The 23,067-nt window shown below is 45.3% G+C and overlaps 1 protein-coding gene across 2 annotated transcripts in view; it reads right to left on the bottom strand.

Moving 5' to 3' along the window:
- PACSIN1 (protein kinase C and casein kinase substrate in neurons 1) overlaps nucleotides 1-23,067 on the bottom strand; it is a 72,808-nt gene that overhangs the window by 14,510 nt on the left and 35,231 nt on the right. For both annotated transcript variants that reach the window (XR_008306098.1, XM_053245262.1), the window contains exons 2-4: nucleotides 4,793-4,923; nucleotides 3,093-3,249; nucleotides 172-407 (exon numbers count right to left, since the gene is read on the bottom strand). Coding sequence is in view for 1 of the 2 variants with exons in the window: in XM_053245262.1 (XP_053101237.1) it covers nucleotides 172-407; nucleotides 3,093-3,249; nucleotides 4,793-4,855 (456 nt within the window). In the remaining variant the exon portion in view is untranslated. The remainder of the gene's footprint in view (nucleotides 1-171; nucleotides 408-3,092; nucleotides 3,250-4,792; nucleotides 4,924-23,067) is intronic.

The raw sequence follows: 23,067 nt of genomic DNA on the forward strand, positions 1-23,067 counted from the left end.
ATTTGGTTCTCTTAAAAATATTTGATATGCCCATATTCCGTGCTATGATTCTGTTGGTACAGTGGGAATGCCTTTTTCAACCACTGCCCACACAATCTGTTGAGGTTCTTTAAAATGACTGAAGTTAAGAGACTATCAACCCTTCTCATCTCCTCCTCCAGCCATTCCTACCTCCTTCATCTTCTTGGCCCAGGGTTTCTGTGCTTTCCGAAAACCGTCTTCTGCTTCTTTAGCCTCCTTGAAGCCTCCTATGATCTGTTTGTGGAAGGCATCTTTCTGCCAGTTCTTCACCTTCTCGAAGTCTTCATTCAACAAGCTATTCTTCACTTCCTGGTGCAGCTCGCTCACTTTGTCTGCCTCAGTCATTATGGCCATCCATGCTTTCTCAAGACTGCCATACTGTGGGCCTAGGCATCAAGAGCACCAACAAGACTGAGATGTTTATTGTCTGCTTTTCCCTTACAGACTATACACTATCAGAATGCTCCCACAAGACAGCAAGACTTTCTGCATTCTACTGGTAGGACAACTGTGGCAAAGAGTTGGGAAGCTGAGCTTACACAGAGTTTTGGAGACTATCCAGACCCTCTAGGGGTCTGTTCACAGGATCAACAACTGGTTTGTTTGGATTGAGAACGTGGCCTAAAGCCTGCTGAAAACATGTGCGCCCTGATCTTCTTACCCTTCTATGCTTATGCACCGCAGACATCCTGGTTTGTTTAAACCACAGCTCCGTGGCACATGAAAAACCATGAACTGTGGTTTGACTCGCAAACTAGAATGTGAAACTGAGATTAAACTCTGGTTTCACATCCTAGTTTGTGAACCAGAATGAAACCACAATTCCTGGCTTTGTATGTGCCACAGAGCTGTGGGTTTAAATAAACCAGGAAGTAAATGTCTTGGTTCCACACCTGGGCTGAACAGTAAGGGGAGAGGGGAGGAAGGAGTACAGGATGTCATCAGGCTTTGGGCCACACTCCCAACCCAAGTGAACCACAGATTGTTGATTGTGTGAACTGGCCCTTTCTTTTAGGGCCTTTCCAGACTATTATTTCTTGAGTAATAACCTTGCAGAAGTTATTATTTGTTCATGAAATGCAACCATCTTACTTGCAAGGCAACCTGCCCTCCTAGACATATTCCACATTTTAAAGAAATTTTGTGAAAACTGTGCATTTTCCCTCTCCAGAACTAGTACACATCTCCCCTCCTTATTTTTAAATGAATAAACATGAATATAAGGTCCAAACTAGACATGATGCAGAAGATCTGTGATCAGGATCCCCTGTGGGTTTTTAAAATCAGCAGCCCTGATTGAGGAAGTAGTACATTCATTCATTCATTCATTCATTCATTCATTCATTCGATTTCTATACTGCCCTTCCAAAAATGGCTCAGGGCTGTTCACACAGAGAAATAACAAATAAATAAGATAAACAAAATGGATTCCTGTCCCCAAAGTGCTCACAATCTAAAAAGAAACATAAGATAGACACCAGTGAGAGTCACTGGAAGTGCTGGGGGTGGATATGGCCAGTTACTCTCCCCCTGCTAAATAAAGAGAATCACCACATTAAAAGGTGCCTCTTTGCCAAGTTAGCAGGGGTTTAAATAAACCTATTGAGGGATGCATGTTTAATGTTTCTCTCCTGCATATCATTTCCCTGATCTAAATCACCCCAAACTGCTAGCAGCTCCACAGCATATGGTACCTGTATGTTTTCCCTTGTACAGTTTGTTTGTTTGGGGGAAATGGTGCTAGGGAAAAGGGTTAATCATCTCCTTCCCCAGCATCACTTTATAATCTTCAAAGCAGCCCCTTACGGTTATTTACTTCCAAAAAACAAGGGGGGAAACACATGGGAAATCATGAAATATATGTCCAGTGGCCCATTTTGTGGAGAGAGGATGTCTTGCTGCAAGGACTGGATCTGCACTGAGACAAGTATAACACAGGCCGTAATTGTATGCACATTTAATAGCAAATGTAATGGTTTGGGACCTGGGCACCAGGTCCCAAAGGACTGCTTTCTCCTGTATGTGCCTTCTTGTATGTTCCAGATGTCATCTGAGGCCATGCTAAGGGTGTCATTGCCATCAGAAGCACAGAGGGCATTCACCAGGTGCAGTGCTTTTTTGGTGGAAGTGCCAATTTTGTGGGATATCCTCCCACTGCAGGTCTATAAGGATCTCACACTGTTTCTTCAGATACTATTAAAACATGGCTTTTCTGCTTTGTTTCTGAGAGCAGCAGACATTGTATTTGTTTGTTCTTTTGCTGTTGGGTGATGGGACTGCTGTGATGCTCTTAATTGGCATGCTGCTGTTTTGCTGCTTTTTGTTGCTGTTGCTTTGCTTTGGATGGATGCTTCTGTAGTGTTTTCATGATTGCAATTTTTTACTTTTATTGTTTCTAATTTTTTTTATTTTTAAAAATGTTGTTGTAAGCCAGTAAAAGATGGAGTTGTTTCAACAGTAAAAGATGGGGTATTTTTTTTTTAAATGAATGAATAAATAAATGACTTGGGAGGAGTAAAGCCTTAGTCTCATTGAACTCAGTGCAACTTGCTTCTTAGTCAACAGACATTCGATTGCACTGTATGAGAAAAGTGCGGTATGGAAATTCACCTTGGGGTTATGACGCTCATAAGGTTTTACTACTGCTCTGGTTCACTTTTATGAATGGTTTAATATGCTTGGTTTTATTGTTTAGTGCTTTGATTTATATTTGTGTTTACTGTAAATTGCTTGAGGTGGGGACAAATGATTATTTGGAATAACACATTTTTTTTAAAGTAAACAAAACGTCTGGGAAGGGCTGTACTCTGTCTCCACGGAGGGTTAAAAGCATCCCGTAAAAGGCAGCAGCAAGTTCACAGAGCTCCTGATATTCCTTTTATTATAACTCAAATGAAAAGAATTAATCTGAACATGAAGGGGAGGCATTCCCCCTTTGCACCACACCACTTGAATCTAAGGAGAAGACTGATACGATCTTTCAAACTGCAGTTCCCTTCCCTTCTCTGTCTCCCTCTCAAACTCTGTTCTTCTCCATCCCATAGGTTTGTATAACAAGGAGTGAGAAATACCTTTCTCTATTAGCTGTCTCCACCGCTTGGACCAATCTATCAGCTGCTGGGAATAGGCCTTCTCGATCTTGGCTCGCTCATGGACACAGTTCATCAGGTCATTGCACAGCCGATACCCATCATCAATCCGTTTCACTGTCCGTTTGTAGTTCCCCACCTGCCAGACACATGGACAGCTGCCTGGGGACTGTGGCTAGATGTAGTCCCAGGCACAGAGACCTGAGGTTGGCCTGGCTTAGAGCAACCAGAGGAGGGAAAGGAATAACTGCATTTGAAGGGTGTGCATGGGGAGAGTGGGGGACAGGGAGTTTCAATTTAAAATGGGGAACAGTGGATGGAGATGGTGTTCTGTGTGTCTGTGTGTGGCCATTTTGGTACCCTTTGCTACTGAGTCTGAGCATCAGTATCTGATCTTGTCCTGATTTTCATCTAATAAGAAGGAATGATAGCAACATAGAGGAATAAGATTCACACAGAGCAAGGGTAACATGGGACACGATACAAAGCTACAAGATCACTGGTTTTGTTGCAATTGGCTCACTAAACCCCCAGAACCTGTTTCCAGAAAATATTTCTGGGACATCAGAGACATCACAAAGGGAGTGCCTTCAAGCATTTCAAATAGAGTTCCAGTAAACATTTTTCAGTTTCAATTTCCAGCATAAAAGGGGTGTGTGTGAGTGCTCCCTGAAACTCTCCTGTCTCTAGGAACATTTGTCTTTTTTGTGCCTATTCACAACCATTGCTGCCCCAATCTGTGGATGTTTCAGTGCCATTTCCACCCCATCCCCATTCTTGGATAAGGCTGCTTGGTGCTAATCAACCAATGAGATTTGGTTACTTGAACATGTCACTGAAGTCAAATGGAATCATTAGAGAGTGAAAATGGTGCGCCTTGCTCCATTTTGGCAGCAAAGTGCCGCACTCAAGACTCTTGGTGGAAGGCGCAGGCTGGCGAAGGGAAAGACAGAGACTGGGGAGCAGGCCAGCTAGTGAAGCTGTGGCTGCTCTGTGCTCAAAGCTCCTCACAGCTGCCACGGCTTCTACAGGACTCGTACATTTAAACAGAGGCTGTTTTCATTTCGTGGCAGCCATAAGACAGGGAAGGGTCATGGAGGCAAAGGTTTGGGGGCTGGTCCTTCCCTTGATGTTATCAAGGTGTGTGGTCAGGCCACAAAGTGGAGGGGCAGTGGAGGGAGAGCAAGAAAGCCAGTGATGGGATTCTCACACTTGCTGCCCTAGGGAGCAGGCACCGCCTGAGGCTATTGCCTCACTTTGCCTCAATGGTGCCACCATTTCTTCCAGGAGCAGATGAGCTCTGGAATCCTTTGTTTTAGGCATCAAGTGCTGAAAGGTGACTATTTGTCAGAGAGTACCTTTTTGAGGGAAATGCTTCAGAAGGGTAAACCTGGAAATACTGAGACCATTTGCTGCTAGAAGATTCTTCTCTCCTTCCTTTCTATTCTGCAAAATCAAGGGCATTGCTACCGAAAGCTTTTGGTGTGGGGCACATGGCTTCTCTTCTTTAGAACCTGGAGAATGGCTCAACTCGCACCACCAGCCAGAAATCTCATTCACCTGAACCTAACAGGGAGACTCTTGCTGGATCTGTTAGTCTCTGGTCCAGTTAAAGAGGAAGTTGAGGCTTCCCAAGCTGTGTACATGTAATGCAGTGTGCAGAAGAAAGACGGGGCTCTTACCTCCCAGAAGCTGTCAGTTATTTCTTCAGCTGATGCCGCAGACTCATCATAGGAGCCTGACATGGTTTGTGGCCCTTGTTGTCTATTGCAAAATGTTCAGCCACTCTACAAGTGGCACCAGACCTCATGCACTGCAAGAAACGAACAAGAAAAGATAAGGCAATAGGTCATCAAGCCTTGGGCAAGCAGTGGAGCAACAAAGCTCATCCTCTGCCACCGTGCTACTGCTTATCTCCAGACTTTTGTCTATTCAAGTCCTGAGCTCACAACCCAACACTTTTATTAATGGCCTCCAGGTTGATCGCCTTATCTTGGACTGAAGCCCTCATAGTAATCGGCATCTCTATTATCATGCCCAAATGGACAATGGGACTTTGTAGTCAGGAGATAAGCTATTTGCTCTGGATTAGCTGCTAAATTCTACCCAAACCATGTGTACACACTGTCCATTACCACAGGGCAGGAAAAGAGCACTGAACTCCAGGTGGGGAAGCATGCTCCATTTTAAGAGAGTGGGACAAGCTGCCTCTCTATAGCACGCTGAAGAGCACCAGAGATTGAAACAATATTGACTTTTCCAAGACAGCCCCCATTTTCATTCATTTGTCACACTAGGGCCCACAGGTTTCCTAAAATCTTTGTTTTATAATTTATAATTTGTAATTTATAGAAAGCTGTCCAGTTTTGCCGTTCCCACACAGACATTTATATTAGGACACAACAGAGCAGCTATCCAAGTCCTGATTATATCTTCCGGAAACAAGCACTTCAGCAAAGCTCCTTGTCTTATCAACAGATTCTGAAGAGAAGATAAATTCCAGCATGTCATATGCTAAAGTGATACCTGAAGCTCAAAGTGAAAATAAAAGAGTTTGTTTGGATTACTCTGCAGCTAACTGATGCAGAATTAGAGTTCCTTTTAAAAGCCGAGGGGAAAGTATTATACATGAGCAAAATGTAGCACACTTTTGATCACATTTAGGTTGATTGATGCACACAGGGCTAGTCAAATTCTCTCTCTGTCCCTGGTTGCCAAGTGGTGGTGGTGGTGAGAGCCTGTATCACACTGCCTTGCCTGATGTTTGCACCAGCAGTACCTCACATATGTTCTAGATATTAACTGAGAACAGATGGTGCAATTGGCACCTTATTCTAGACGTTATCTTTGATTAAGGCTGCAAGTCTGGTGGTTGTGTTTTTGGCAAGAAAACTAGTTCCTTATTAGAGATATACATTCCCACAAAGTCCCCCGTCCTTCAGTCCTGGAATCCTCAGAAGTAGTCGTCAAACCACAAGGTAACAAAATCAGGTCCATAAGACACAGTGTTGAGAGCAGTGCAAAAGGTTAGGCTGAAGACAAAAGAGGCCTCAGAGAGCACATTGGAGAATATGCTCCTGTAACTCAAGAGCATATATATATATATATATATATATATATATATATATATATATATATATATATATATATATGAATATGCTCTTATAACTCCTAAGTTATGAGCTATAATTTATAACTAAGTTCTCAACTGGTGGTGGTACACCAGATGTTGATGAACTACAATTCCCATCATCTCCAGCTACAATTTATTGGAGTACTACTAGTTGGGAAACTCATTGGCCAAGCCTCTGGAGATTCTGTTCAATGCAATGTATGTAGGTAAGGATTAAGCTCATTTTCCCTTTGTACAAGGCAATGGCTGGTCCTGTACCTTTCCTTCCTTAGAATATAGGTTGCGTAGTTATTCTGAGATGGCAAGCAAGGTATGGAAAGAACCCTGGATTATTTTGTCACTACCCCTTGACACTACAAATGAAGGCTGACATCTCAGTCTAGGTAAGGAATTCTATAAACAAGCCCTTTGAGGCAGCAGTCATGTAAACCAGTCACATCCAGGTCAGTCTTGCCTGTTGCTGCCTGTTGCCATTGTCATGTAGGTTCATGTGGGCAGCAGCCCATCAATATGAAGTCAAAAATGCAAAACCATGAGGGAGGGTGCCAGCTCTAGGAAGCCTCTTGTGGTGGGAAGGAAGGAGGGGGAATGAAGGGGGCTAGGAATAGGAGTGAACCACATTCCTATTGCCCCCTTAGGAAACCAAAGCATGTTGCTCTCCCTTCTGCTTGTCTGAGCTCTGTGTCTGCTTTTCCCTCTTGTCTTTCCCTCTGTACAAGTCTGTCTTCTCCATCTGCAGCAAATCCAGAGACAAATTAAATTCCATCAAAAAGTGTTTGGAATTGGAAAGCATCGTCTCCAGTCCTCGGGGCGGGGGCTGGGGATAATGCACATCACAGCTCAGACAGATTTAACCCTCCCCCCCCCACATTCTAGTACCACTTCTATTCCTTCTATACTTCTATTCCTGGCTGTTCTATAACCACCATTAAACCATCAATCTGTAAGCCCTGCTCAGTTCTAGGGATTCATTATGCAACATCTGGAATGATGTGCCTGCTGTCAGTCTGGAAAGAACCACAACTAGCCCAGGCTTGAGACAAAACTCCTTTACTGCATGAAGCTATGCTGGGCATCAGAATCATACTGCAATTTATTTATGTCATTGCCGCATGTCTTGTCATCCTAAAGGAGGAGAGCCTGGTCTGCTCCTACTGTGAAGGGGGAGGGGTGGGGGACAAGCAAAGGGATATTCTCTTTCTAGCTATTTCAACTTAATCTCTACTGATCTTCAGAAAAATGGGATTCCCAGAGAATCACGTGAGAAGGCCAAGCTGCTTAACCCTTCAGCATCATCCAAAGGAAAAGATAATTGCCCTTGGAATGAGAGGCAGGCCTAGAAAAGGGGACAAGGGAATGCAGAGGAGGTTTCAGTCAGTGCACTCAACCCACAGTATTCATGTGTTGATTAGGTGCATGCAAAAAGAGGGCAAGGCTCCCATCATTTTAAAATCTGTGCAGAAGAAAAAAATTCAGCAGATGCAGTTTTCTTGCTCTTGCAGCACTAACTGCCAAGAACAATTTTTCTGCCCAATTATGAAAAGGGACAGAGCCCTGACTTCTGTTGCATATACTCACCCTACTTATGTGCAGATTTTTGCAGATATTGAAGTGAATGCTGGAATAAAGACATCCTGAGTTGACTGTTCAGGTGGATTTTGGTCATAGAACTAACTGGTCTAATGAACGCTGTAACAAGTTCCAGATCATAACTCACTTTGCTCAAGTTAAAATCAGTTTCAGGAAATCATATAGATGACCAGGGAGGCCCATGTGTTCCATTACTGGCTTACATCTAGAGCAAGGAGGCACTGGTGCAAAGAGAGAGCAGCCTAACAGAACTTTCCAAGTAACTGCTCTGGTACAGTAGGGAAGTAGCAATTTTTGGTGCCCTCCCTTTTCACAGGAAGCTCCCCTGAGCAACCCAAAAATGTGTCCCTGAGGATTGCACAGCACTTGGAGACATATTTTCGGGTAGCACAGAGGGCTTCCTGGGGAAGGAGAAGGCATAAAAAATTACTGCTTCCCTGCTGCACCAGTTAGTTGGAAAGTTCTGTTAGGCTGTTCTCTCCTAGTGCCTCTGTCCTTGCTCTGTATCTGTATGCCAGCATACATTCTCTGTGTGAGGTGTATCAGCCCCATATCCAAAACCTCAACTGTTCCATCTGCAGAACTGACACAAAATTCTGAAGATTTATTTCTAAAAGCAAGCAAAGCTTCTCACAAGGACAAAATGGTGGGGGCAGAGATCCTGCATGGTGAACAAAAATGACTGCACTTGATGAAAACTGCACTTGGAAAGGAAATGCCAGCCCATGCAGATTCCAGAGTACTGGCAATCGGCCTGTGGCACTGGCTGCTGGCTGCAGTCTTGGAAGGCTCCTAAGGTACTATGCAATACAGCTTGGGGGTGACCTGGAATCCACTTACTGAGGCAATGCTTCAGCAACCACAGTTCCTCCTAGCCAAGCAGAGGTCATAGAAAGTGCTTGCTCTGAAGTAGCATGGAATATCACCTAATTACTTACAGCACTTCTGTTACTCAACCGCTGGAACAGGAGATGTGTGTACGCGCACACACACACACACACACACACACGCTTGTTTGTGGGGAAAGGACCCTCTGTTTGGCGGATCTAGCTGACACATAGATCCAGCTTTTTGGATTCTGTGCTGAAATGGTTACCGGAGATTTTGAGCTTGTTTCGAAGGCTGACTTCGAAAGCTCACTGCAGTGGAACTAACAGTGCCTCAAAGGGATTTAGTGATATAACTCAGGAGCCTACCAATCCAAGCCTGTCTTATAAATAAACGCCTGACTGTGTCCCTCGCATGTCAACATAGAGACACGGCTGTGCACATGCACACACATGCAACAACTCACTTGGCAACTCACTTGGAAATGATGTGCACACACAAACACAGTAACCCATACTGCAGCACATGCATACACAACAATGTAGCAGAATATACACATGCAGCTGTAGTTACAAATCACATAGCTGGAATAGAAATAATAAACAAATAAAACAACATGCCCAACTGGGATGCGCACTCAGCAACACCCACAAGGAATGGTCGCTGAAAGAGCTAGACAGAATATATACATACATACATATTTATTTATTTATTTATTACATTTTCTATCCCACTCTTCCTCCAAGGAGCCCAGAACAGTGTACTATATACTTAAGTTTCTTCTCACAACAACCCTGTGAAGTAGGTTAGGCTGAGAGAGAAGTGACTGGCCCAGAGTCACCCAGCAAGTCTCATGGCTGAATGGGGATTTGAACTCGGGTCTCCCAAGTCCTAGTCCAGCACTCTAACCATTGCATCATGCTGGCTCTCCTGCATACACAAATATGCAGCAGCCACATAGAGAATAAGCATACTATTTTATTTTTATTTATTTATTTCCTTATTTGATTTCTATACCACCCTTCCAAACATGGCTCAGGGCAGTTTACACAGAGAAAAAACAAATAAATACTAGTGCATATCCAGCAAAGCCTGGCCTGGACCATTATGTATCTCCATCAATAATACCAGGGCAGCACAATGGACTTGCTCACACATTACTGAGTGCAGTACTGGGATCATGTGTGCCCTGTGACAGATATGCATGCTTTCTTCCAGTGTTATTAACACCAAGCAGAATCCAGATGTTATGTGAGTGCTAAGGGATGAAATTATTACCATTGCTGCTAAAGCTGAAGACCTCAAAATGGTTTTTCAATACAATCACAGAAATAGCAATGTGCATACATGAGCCTATCATGCTCTGCTATGCATATTTATTTATTTATACTGCATGTGCCTACACGCACCCCTACAAACAAAAACACAAAATAAAGCTTCTAATTTTTCACCCAAACTCTTCCTCTTTCACAATTCTGGGGTGCCCAGCTAATGAGATGAGATGATGTGGGCACCTCAAGCAGTGGATTGGTGGAGGCAGCAGAGAGGATGTCTCTATGGACCTGCCACCTGCTGTCCTCAGAACCTTTTTCGTTATTGCTGCATATCACCATCCTTGTCCTTGTCTCTTCCTCCTTTCCTGTCATGTTCCAAAGTCCTATAGACTTGGCCTTGTCTTGCAGACAACCAGGACAAGACAGTAAGGCCTACTGGAGCAGCTGTGATGACAAGCTGCATGTGTTGAGCAAGATAATTCTATAATAATTATGGGAGTAGGTGGAGTATGAGCTGAAGGAAGAATAAGAGGAGAGCAACAGGGAAGAAAGACACACACAGAGACGTAACTGGAAATACAATAGGACCTGGAAATGGTGGCCAATTCTGGAGACTCCAGGCCATTCCTGGAGAGCGGGCAATCCTAGCTGTTTCTGCCTCTTCCCTGTGCTGTAGGGTGTAACTACTGACCTGAGCATCCTCTGGACAGTTACAGCAGCAGCACAGCATGAAATTGGTCTAATATTGTACCAAGGACTCATATCCTTAATTGCAGCCCTGGCTTGCAAGTACTGGGCCCCTAAATCTGTTTCAGGACCTAGACTTGGGCCTTGGAACCCAAGTTGAGTGTTATTTGGGACTATTTCTCTCTGCACCTGGAAAGAAGCTTGCTTTCAGATACTGCTACAGATATAACTGCTACAAATATGGTACTCATATAGCACTTTTCAACAAAAGTTCTCAAAGCAGTTTACACGTAAAAATGAAATATAGATGGTTCCCTGTCCCAAAAGGGCTCACAATCTAAAAAGAAAAAACAAGATAGACACCAGCAATGATGCCTGGTGGGGTGCTGTGCTGTGGTTGGATAAGGACTAAATATCCCTGCTGAGGTAAGGTAAAGTGTGCTGTCAAGTTGATGTCAACTCCTGGCACCCACAGAGTCCTGTGGTTTTCTTTGGTAGGATACAGGAGGAGTTTATGGTGGTACACTATCCCTGCTAAATATAAGAAAATCACCACTTTAAAATAAAAGATGCCTTTTTGTTCAGTTAGCAGGGATAGATGGCAGTTGCATGCATGGCTGGCTGGACAATGTAGTGTTGAAAGAGAAGGGCAAGAAGGAGAAGCAAAAAAGGGAGGTACAAAGTTATGCAGAGCTTTGTATAGTGATTCGGACTTTGCCACCCTTGCAGAGCCTTCTACTCCTCCAGTCTAGTTTAGGGAATTAGGACTGGTACTGGCACAGCCCCTGTGTGGTCTGAGGGGCATTGGGACATTGAATCGGCACGAGTAACATCTGAATACTCATTTAGGCCTGTTTCATCTGGAACTGCTGTGCTTGTCACCAAGGACTGAAGCCACCTAGGTGCTGCTCTTTGAAATAAGCCATTAGCCTGAAACTGCGTCTATATGGTTTGGAATTATTTTAACTATGCAAGTTAAAGTCCTCTCTTTTTGCACAGACATGGTTAAAAATTCACCCAGAGTATGTGGGCATTGCTTTACACAAATTGTTCACCATCACTAGTTGTTCTTAATGGCATCCACACTTGTAATATATGAATCAGGCCCCAGTCAGGATGCATGCTAATGCTAAACATAGTGAGTCATCTGATCATCTGCATTTTCGGCTCAAGGCTGCTAAGGCTTGCGGGAGGTAGTTGGCTGCTATGGAGGCTTGAGATACAGCACCACCACCATTTCTGCAAACTAAGCACATAACGAATGACAATCTAGAGTTCCAAAGGTTGACTTTCCTTCTCTCTCCCTTGGGAAATGCAGTCATCAGAGTTGACTTGCAAATGCAGAGGAATACTCTGTACCTATCAGGATACAACAAGCTCGCACAGGAGGGATATGAAATGCTCTCAGAAAGATGCATCCTCACAGCCATCGTTTTTCTCTAGGACAGTACATGGCGTAGTAAAAAATGGCATAGCAATAAGGAAGCTTAAATTGCTGGCTGGCTTTTCTGCAGCAGTTGTGGAAATCATCACAGCACTGTCATTCTTACTGAGTTTCAGCACTCCATTGCCTAGCAAATTTGACTCACAGAATGTGTGAGAAAGAAATTCATGTATACATAGACTATGATTCAGTACTTTCGTTCGTTGCATAAATTAATCTATAGCATGGGTTGGTTTTCTCCGCACGAGACAATTTTCATATCTATAGTTAAATCAAGAAAGATTGAAGTAGGATCAGGATGGCTCTGACTACAGGCACGGCTTCTTTTAAGCTCTAGAATCATAGAGTTGGAGGGGGGACCTTGCAGGCCATCTTGTTCCACTCCAAGCTTGCTGGAGGAAATCCAGAGCTAGAGTATCCTTAACAGGTGGCTTTCCAGCATTTGCTTGAAGACCTCCAACAAGAGACAGCCCAACCTCTCACTAGATAATTGGTTCCCATTAATGAACTGCACTTACCATCAAGAACTTTCTCCTAGTGTTTAACAGAAATCTACCCTTCTGTAATTTAAGCACATTAGATTTAGCCCTGCTCTCTGGGTAAGCACAGAACAGGTCTCTACTACCCTCTTCTACATGACAACCTTTCATATTTTGAAGAATGCTAGCATGTCCTCAGTCTTCTTTTCTTCGGACTAACACACCCAATTCCTTTAACCGTTCCTCACAGAGTTTGTCTTCCAGACCCTGACCATGGCTATCTTCATTGCTCTCCTCTGAACCTGTTCCAATCAGTCTACATCCTTCTGAAAGTGTGGCACCCAGACACAGAGACAGCACTCCCGATGAGGTTTTACTAGCACAGAATAAAGTGGAACTCAGAAATTCAGATTCTGTTAATGTAGCCTAAAATTGCACTGACCTTTTTTGAAACTGCATCACAGTGTTGACTTGTGTTCAACTTGTGACTGACTGCAATCTTGAGATTCCCATCTTGTATATGTTTTTTGCCTAAGTCCAGAACTTTACATTTGTTTCTGCTGAATTACAATTCGTTAGTTTCAGCCCAGTTTTCCATCCTATCAAGGTCATTTTGAATGCTATTCCTGTTTTCTGTGTTATCTACCTCCCAGTTTTGTGTCATCTGTCAATCTGATGAGGATTCTTTCCATCCCTCTGCTCCATCTAAGTTATAGTCATTGATAAAAATGTTGGAGTACCAAGCCCAGGACAGAGCCCTGAAGTGCTCCAGTCGAAACCTACTTCCAGTTTGATGAGGAGTCACTGATGAGCACTCTTTGAGAATGGTTTTTCAACCATTGCCAAGCAATACTTCCATGCCTTTTCTCCCCCTGCCCCCCCAATTTTTGCAACACATACAAAAGAAAAAACAAACCTCTTTTTTTGCAACACATGCAAAAAGAGGTGTGTTTGTGTGTGTGTGTGTGATTTTATTGCATTTTTGCACAAGGAGCTAATCTTATACAGCAGCCAGACAAAGGAGACTGCTTCTGGCACAGAAGTGCCTGAAGGAGTCCACTAATCAATAAACAGCTGCTGAGACAGCAAACAGCTTGCAGAGGATAGGTAGTGTTTTAGAATCCCTCTGAAAATTTGGCTTTATCACTGGCAGCAGAGGAGAAAACAAGGAGAATTGATACAGGCACAAAATGATACATCTGAAGGACAGAAAGGCCTGAGACTGTTGCAGTTTCTAACTGCCTCACGTTCTTTTAATGGGATATCTTAGCTGGGGTTTTTTCCATCTCTATCTCATTCGTCATGCTCTATAGTAACCTTAATATTGCCCAGAAAAATGCTTCAAGGAAAAGCTGTGTTGTAAAAGGGTCATGGATTTTTCTTCTGGGTCAGGACTCTCTTGATGTAAACCGACTGGTCTCTTATGCATCGGTGCCCACCCCCAACTGGATTTCCATTTCATCTGGATTTATCATCATATCCTGAATCAACAATCACCCCTTTGTGGCAAGACAGTATCTTGGGTTTAAATATACATGAAGAAAGAAAATATGTGATGTCTCAGAAACAGACACCAAGTGCTCCTCAAGATGATGAACTCCCAAATTACAAATGAAGGTAGTTTTAGAGTAGACATTATAAGAAATAGCAAAAGCCAGTTGTAGATTTAACTGATGCATCCAGTTTACATTAGCTGTTAATGTCTGAAGGGGGAATATGCGCAACACATGGGCTTCTCAGTTCTGCCCCCAGAAGAGATGTGCAAGTTTTGCCTCTAAGCATTGGAAAAGTGTATAAATTGGATGTTGTCTGGTGGGCAATCCTGGGGCTGGCCCCGCCAGCTTTACTGTCTCCACTGGAGCAGTGCCGCTGCAGAAGAAGGGCTCAGTGAAGTGTGGTGGCTGCAGGGCATGGACCAGCAGGCGGTTGACAGAAACGCCTGCTCTCATCAGGCGGGAGACTCTCATCAGGCGGTCGCTTGAGAGGGGCATTGACGAAGTGTCTCCCAGTGATGCCAGGGGGGTGCCTTGTAGTGAGGGGTGGGCAAGGGAGGAGGGAACACGGGGATTAGCAGCAGCTGCCTGTAAAGGGATCAAAGGGGGTTAATAAAGGAGGATGTAGGCCTATGTGGAGGGGGAGGCGGTTGTTCAGGATGCCAGCAACTATTTAAGCCAAGGGTTGCCAGTGATGAGGGCAGCACAGGGGGTAGGGGCAGAGTCCTCCAGAGAGAGGTTGCCACTATGACCCCCAACAAAGCCTGGAGGAGGAAGCGGGTTAAGTCAAACCCCCTCCCCTCCAAACTCTGAGGCCTCGTGGCAAGCTCAGGAGGCACTGAGTGACCAGTATCGCCCCCCAAGCCATGACAAGTAGTGGCTCATCCAGGCTTGCCAACAGACGGACCATCAAACCAGGTACTTTGTGGCTGGAGCGGGGGTGGAGTAACTGGCAGTGTGAGAATGTCAGACCCAGCCAGCCCATGGACATAACCCAATTTGGGCAATGGCTTGCGGACCGCCAAAAGCAAATGATATGCAACCTCATGCAGCAGCAGCTGGCTGCCCAACCGAGATGGTAAGGGGGCTCAGGGAAGGGATTGCAGCCCATCAACCCCTCCCGTTGGTAGGTGGACAGAGGAAAACCTTGGGAGGGGTGTTGTCCGTGTATTGTCTGACCAAATTAAGCTCCAAGAATGACACTGAGGCGTTCCTAATGACCTTTGAGTGGACCACCATGACAGCCAATTGGCCACGGGCTCAGTGGGCCATCATACTGGGGCAATATTTGACACAGCCTGCCCAGGATGCAGTCTGGACCATACCAATGGAGGAGGTAGGCAACTATGAGAAAGTAAAAGCTGTCATCCTCAACTGTTGCAATGTAACGGAGGAAAACTTTCGCCAAACGTTTAGGGCCCTCAAATTCCAAAGCATGGAACCTATTTAAAAGCACAATACTAGAAGTACAGTTGGAATGTATACCAAGGAGGAAAAAAGATACCACCAAATTCAGGAGAATGCCAGCATGGCTAACAAGTAAAGTCAAGAAGCTATAAAAGGGAAGAAGACTTCCTTCAGAAAATGGAAGTCCTGCCCAAATGAAGAGAACAGGAAGGGACATAAACTCTGGCAAAACAACTGCAAGGAGACAATAAGGGATGCAAAAAGAGAGTTTGAGGAGCATATAGTTAGAAGTGTCAAGGGGAATAACAAAAACGTCTTTAAAGATATCAGAAGTAGAAAACCTGCCAGGGAGGCAGTTGGCCCCTTAGATGATGAGGGTGTGAAAAGGATTATTATGGAGGATAAGGAGATTGCAGAGAAGCTGAATGAGTTATTTGCGTCTGTCTTCACGGAGGAGGATACTGACCATATACCCTCTCCAGAATTGAGTTTTTCAGGTTTAATGGCTGAAGAACTGGGTCAATTTGAGGTGACAAGGAAAGATGTTCTAAACTATCTTGAAAAACTAAAAATTAACAAATTGCCAGGGCCAGATGGCATCCACCCAAGAATTCTGAAGGAACTCAAATGTGAAATTGCTGATCTCCTAGCAAAAAATATGTAACTTGTCACTACAATCAGGCTCTGTACCAGAGGACTGGAAAGTAGCCAACATGACTCCAATTTTCAAAAAGGGATACAGGGAGGATCCGGGAAATTACAGGCTGGTCAGCTTAACTTCGGTGCCTGGTAAGTTGATGCAAAGCATACTTAAGGACAAAATTGTTAAGCATATAGAAGAAAAGGCCTTGCTGAAGGAGAACAAGCAAGTCTTGCCTCACTAAGCTTTTGGAGTTCTTTGAGAGTATCAACAGGCATATGGATAAAGGTTATCTGGTTGACATAGTATACTTGGACTTCCAAAGAACTTTTGACAAAGTTCCCCACCTAAGGTTCTTGAGTAAACTTAGTAGTCATGGAATATGGGGACAGGTTCATGTGTGGGTCGGTAACTGGTTGAAGGACAGGAAACAGAGTAGGAATAAATGTACAGTTTTCACAACGGAGGTAGGTAGGAAGTTGGTGTCTCTCAGGGATCAGTACTGGGACCAGTGCTCTTTAACTTGTTCATAAATGATTTAGAAGTAGGAGTGAGCAGCAAAGTGGCCACATTTGCAGATGACACAAAACTATTTAGGGTAGTAAAATCCAAAACAGATTGTGAGGAGCTACAAAAAGATCTCTCGAAACTGAGGGAGTGAGTGACAAAATGGCAAATGCGGTTCAATGTAAGCAAGTGTAAAATGAAGCACATTTGGGCAAAAAACCCCAACTTCACATAGATGCTGATAGGATGCGCTGTCGGTGACTGACCAGGAGAGAGATCTTGGGGCCGTGGTGGACAACTCACTGAAAGTGTCAGTGCGCAGCAGCTATGAAAAAGGATAATTCTATGCTAAGAATCATTAGGAAGGGGATTGAAAATAAAAATGATAATATTATAATGCCCTTACACGAACCTACAGTGTGGCCACATCTAGAGTACTGCGTACAGATTTGATCACTGTCTCTTAAGAAGGATATTGTAGAACTGGAAAGGATGCAGAAGAGGGCAACCAAGATGATCAGGGGCCTGCAGCACCTTCCTTATGAGGCAAGGCTACAGCATCTGGGGCTCTTTACCTTGGAAAAGAGGTGACTAAGGGGAGACATGATCGAGGTGTATAAAATTATGCATAGAGTGGAGAGGGTGGACATAGATAATTTTTTCTCCCTCTCTCACAACTCTAGAACCAGGGGTCACTCCATCAGCTTCATTGGTTGGGAAATTTAGGACCAACAAGATTCTAATCAGGTCAGGAAATTTAGGACTGACAAGAGGAAGTACTTTTTCACACAGCACATGATTATCTATGGAATTCCTTGCCATGGGATGTGGTAATGGCCACCAGCTTGGATGGCTTTAAAAGAGGCTTAAACAAATTCATGAGGACAGGTCTATGAATGGCTACCAGTCTGGAGACTGTGGGCCACCTCCAGCCTCAGAGGCAAGATGCTGCTAAATACCAGCTGTAACTGTTGCAGCTGTGCAACAACAGGAGAGAGGGCATGCACATATCTCTTGCCTGTCGGCTCCCCAAAGGCTGCTGGTGGGCCACTGTGTGAAATAGGATGCTGGACTAGATGGGCCTTGTGCCTTATCCAACAGGGCCGTTTCTCTGTTCTTATGTCCTGAAGGAGACCTGACCCTGGTCCTTCGTGGCAGAATTGTGAGAACCAGCATTAAAATGGCTACAGCCAGGGTCAGCAGGGGAGACCTGTCTGGCAGAAAAAGTGGCCCTAGAGCTTACGCAAGGGATCCCGCCTGACACCAGAGCATGGATCATCCGGAGCCACCCCACGTTCCTCAAGGCGCCCACTAAACTCCTGGAAAATTATATGGTGGCTGAGGAAGTGGAGACAAATTGTCTTTGTCTACAAAGAGAAACCGAGGTCAGAGGGGCAGAAGCACCCGCAGAGGGAGGCCTGCTGAACCCGGAGAGGCACCAAAGCCTCCAAGACACGAAGGGCTAGGTCATCAGGATGTGGCCCACAGGTCAGGCTGGGCACCAGGGGGTTTAGGGTATACCCAGACCTCGACAAAAAGGAAAAAGGGAAAGCGGGTCCCAAGGACCCCAGAGAAGCCCAGATCAGATGCCAGCTGTGACTTGCAGAAGGGGGCCTTGTTTTACATGTTGGCAGATGGGGTACTTCAAGAGGGAATGCCCCTTTATGGAGTGTGATTGGAATGGCTGCTGGGCTACTAGGCAGGACACCCTGATGATCATGGTACATGTCCTGGAGGGGATGGTCCAGGCCTTACTTGACATTGGGAGCACGGTGTCCATGGCACAGGCCAAGTCAGCAGCCCAGGGCACACACTGTGGCCAAAAGGTGTCAGTTTCTTGTATCCATCAGCATGCCCATGGCCACCCCTTATTGGTTCAGTCTTTCCAGTTGACCCTGCCGGTGGGCCTATGCCACCTGGAGATCTTGATGATGGAAGACCTACCTTATGACCTTCTTCTAGGCTGGAACTGCCTGGCTTCTGGGCCATGGTGAACAAGGCCACCAGGCCCTTTGCAGAGATAGAACCCTACGGAAGGGTTAGGATGACCCTGAGGAGGGAAAGGCACCCCGTTCATTGGCACAGGCAGAAACTGACCCGGACCCCAAATGGGTAATAGAGCTGGACTTCCTGCAAGCCCAATGACAGAATGCCTGCCTAACAGGACTCTGGTCTGCTGCCGAAGTGCCTGCGAAGAAGAGCAAAGTAACCCAGCCAGTGGATTCCAGTGAACACCTTGAGGTACGAGAGGGGGTCCTATGGCATATGGTGAAGGGAGTGGGGGGAAACAGGTGATCATTGGTGATACCCCAAGAGTGTAAGCCCCAACTGCTGGGAAAAGTCCATGATTCCCCATGGGTGGGACACCAGGGGAGTAGAAAGACCTTGGACAACTTAAGGAGGTGGTTTTTCTGGCCAGGGATGAGGAAGGAGGTCCAGGACTACTGCAAAAACTGTCCAACCTGCCAAAAGGGCAATGCCTGCAGTTCACTTATGGCCCCCTGTGCCCCATTGAGCTGGCCTGGTTTCCTTTTGCGCATATTGGGATGGATTTTATAAGGCCCTTATAATGCACCACCCGTAAGATACTGTCGGACCAGGGCACGTCATTCATGTCCCGAACCACGAAGCAATTATGCATCAGTCTGGGGATACAACAGAAAGTGGCTTCAGTTTATCACCCCCAGACAGATGGTCTGGTGGAATGAATCAAACCATAAAAGCCACATTGTGGAAGATTTCAGAACGACACCCGGGTAGGTGGGATCTGCTTCGCAATCCTGTCTTATTTGCCCTGAGCTCCACTACTCAATCCTCCACAGGGTATTCAGCCTTTGAGTTAGTGTACGGCCAACAACCACAGGGGCACCTAGATGGGATGGGCAAGGGATGGGCTACCCCTATAGAAGCGGAACCCCCAACCCTTCAAGAATATGTGGAGCAACTAAGGGAGGTGACCCAGGAGAATAAGGCGCAGCCTGAGCCAATCTGCCCCGGGCCCAAGCAAAGCAAAAGAACTATTATAACTGCAGAGCCTGAGCCTGAATGCTACAACCCAGAGACCAGGTGCTGGTAAAAGCCTGCACTGTCCCAACCAAAAGGGGAGGAGCGTGGCATGGGCCATACAAAGTCCTATGGGTTGCGGGACCTTAGACCTATGAGGTCCAGTGTGGGATGACCCGGCAGATGACCTGGCGGCTTCACCTAAATTCTGAGTTGTCAGACAGGAGACCGCACCATGGAGGCCCCCTAAACAGAAGGCTTTCTACCATGAACCAGACATGGAGAAGAGTGGGAAAGACCCAAGACCCTGGAAGAGGTACCCAAGGAGTAGAAAGGACCCCTAGATGATGCCGTGGCCTGTCACATGAACCCCTTCTCAATGAGGCTGGGTCGAGCAAAAGGGGTGCATCACCAGATTGAGATGGAGCCCAGGAAGGAAGTGAGGGCCCCTTGGAGGTCCATCTCGAAGGAAAGGTGGGAAGCTGTTGAGAAAGAATAAGAAGATATACTACAGATGGGGGTTATTGAACCATCACATAGTAGCTGGAGGAACCACATAGTCCTGGTCCCAAAGCCAGATGGAACCATAATGTTCTGTATAGACTTCTGTGATGTAAATCAAATTTCCAGATTTGACGTCTACCCCATGCCCCGTGCCAAGGCAATTCTATCCGACAGAGAGGCAATTCTATATGGAGGCAACTCTATCTGACAAAGATAGCTAGTCTAATTAGGATGCTTTCATTTCTTGTTAAATAAGACTATCATTACCTGTGCTTACCTAAAAGACAATTATGTGAACTGGATGTCTGAAGTATAATTTTCTCTTGAGCCAATTGGGGGAGGCCAGAGTCCTTTCCTTACTCGATTTGACAAAGGGATACTGGCAAATACCATTACGAGATGAAGATTGGGGGGAAACAGCCTTCGCTGCACCCCAAGGGCTGTTCCATTTCAAAACTATGCCTTTTGGGTTACATGGGGAGGCCGCCACCTTTCAATGGATGATGGACTGTACATTAGCCCAATGTCATGCCTTCACGATGGTATATATAGATGACATAATCATATACAGATGTTCATGGCCGGAACATCTACAGCATTTGGAGAAAGTGCTAAATGCCCTAGAATAGGCAGGGTTGTGAGTAAACCCAAAGAAGAGTGTTCTGGGAGCCAGCGAAGTGAAGTATCTTGGATACCTGGTGCAGCACAATCAGATCTGACCGGGCCCAGAAAAGCTTGAAATGATGGCCACTGTTTCCCACCCATGGATGAACCAACAATTAAGGCGATTTCTGTGGCTGGTGGGTTATTATAGTAGATTCATGCCCAGATATGTGACAATGACCAGCCCCGTGACAGAGATGCTGAAATGAACATTGCCTGATCCATTACAATGGACCAAGGCATGCCAGCAAGCCTTTCAAGGAACTAAGGAAGCCAATGCAAGCGCTGGTGTTACGCAGCTTGGATTTCAAGGAACCCTTTGTGGTGCACACAGATGCCTCAGCAACAGGTATAGACACCACCCTCTCTCAATCATTTGCAGGGGAAGAACACCCAGTTCTGTATCTAAGCCGGAAACTAAAACTGGCTGAAAGGGGTTACTCGACTGTGGAGAAAGAACTTAGCTTTGACCATAAAATGGGCCATAGAGCCCCCCCAATATTATCTCATGGATAACCTGTTTCTCTTGGTGACCAAAAGCCCCTATAGTGGCTACATCGAATGAAAAGCACCAATGCAAAAATAATGAGGTGGTGTCTCTATTGCCCTTCGGATTCACCACAATACACTGAAGGAGAGCTGACAATCAAAACCCTGACTTCTCATAGACCTTCAAAGAAGACAAAGTGTCCGACCCTGCAAAGGCTTCGGGGGGTAGGGGGGTGGGCACGTGTCCAGTGGGTGATCCCGGTGCTGGCCCCACTGGCCTTACCATCTTTGCAGAAGAAGGGCACAGCGAAGTGCAGTGGCAGCAGGGCATGGACCAGCGGGTGGCTGGAAGAAATGCCAGGAAAATGGGAGGCTCTCGTTGGGTGGGTGCTTGAGCGGGCTGTCGACAAGGTACCTCCCAGTGATACCAGGAATGGGCCTCATTGTGAGGGGCGGGGGCAAGCAAGGGATGAGGGAACACAAGGATTATCAGCAGCTGCCTGTAAAGGGATCAAAAGGGGATTAATAAAGAAGGGCATAGGCCCATGTGGAGCAGGAGGAAGTTGCTCAGGATGCCAGAAACTATTTAAGCCAAGGGTGGCCAGTGATGAGGGCAACACAGAGGGACAGTGGCAGAGTCCTCCTGAGAGAAGTTGCCACCGTGACCCCCAACAAAGTCTGGAGGAGGAGGAAGTAGGTGAAGTTGAACCCTCTCCCCTCCAAACTCCGAGGCCTTGTGGCAAGCTCAAGAGGCACTGAGTGACCGGACCCCCCACTCCAGTCATGACAGATGTACAGTATGAGTCACTTGCACTTCTGGAGATTGCCACTTCCTGCAACATATAACGCCATCCTATCTGGGATGCTACACTCTACTCTGATGTATGCTCACAATCACTTTGCTGTTCCATCCTTTAGCAGAACAGCAGCACAGAAGAAGAGATCAGTCATTTGCCAAGCTGGCAGCAAATAACTCTCAGCAGAAATGTGGAGCCCCTCACCTTCTTACTGAAACAACACAATTTCCACACCAAAATGACAGACATGCCTCCATTTGATTGTATCATTCTTTTCATTGCTAGATATAAGATGCAAATGCTTAATGGGAATTAATCAGGCTGACTAGAATGGATTCTAGTCCAGTTCACAGTGTCGTTGCATGCTTCCCTTCATTTATTTCTAAAACTTTTACATACATACTACTTTTCTGCTTAAAAATACACAAAGTAATAGTACAATAGTACTACTACTTTTATTACTAGTACAATAGTAATAAAACCAACAATTAAAGCAATTTAAACCCATTAACAATACTTAAAATTCTCTCTCTGCCACTGAAATCAAGGTTTGTTGTACGGAAACATCAATGGAAAATTATATTTTACTGATACTGATATGTACAAACTGGGATATTGCAACCTTGCTTCCTCTCTCCCCTCTCTCTCAGGGAATTGAAATTGGGGCAATCTGCCTTCTACAAAACATACCTGGCCTTGGCAAGAATCCGCTTGTCTTAAAGCAGAAAAAAATCAAATGCCACAGACTTCCTTGTGCAGAAAGCAAGAGCAGAGTCACCGTAACAGTGTGGTTGTACACCAGCTTAGAGCTTGATCTTATGCATGTTTACTTAGAAAAAAGTTTCACCGTGTCCAGTGAGGCTTATTCCCAAGTAACTGTACAAAGTATTGTAGCCTCAGATTTGTCTTCTGTTTGTTGTAGATTTGTAATAGATTGATTAAGCAATAATTAAAAAGTGAATAATTAAAAAGCTGAGGCTTTGTTGTGGGCTCTGTTCTGCAAACTGACTAATGGACTA

Source organism: Hemicordylus capensis, chromosome 4 (genome assembly GCF_027244095.1).
Source record: "Hemicordylus capensis ecotype Gifberg chromosome 4, rHemCap1.1.pri, whole genome shotgun sequence".
NCBI lineage: Eukaryota > Metazoa > Chordata > Lepidosauria > Squamata > Cordylidae > Hemicordylus > Hemicordylus capensis.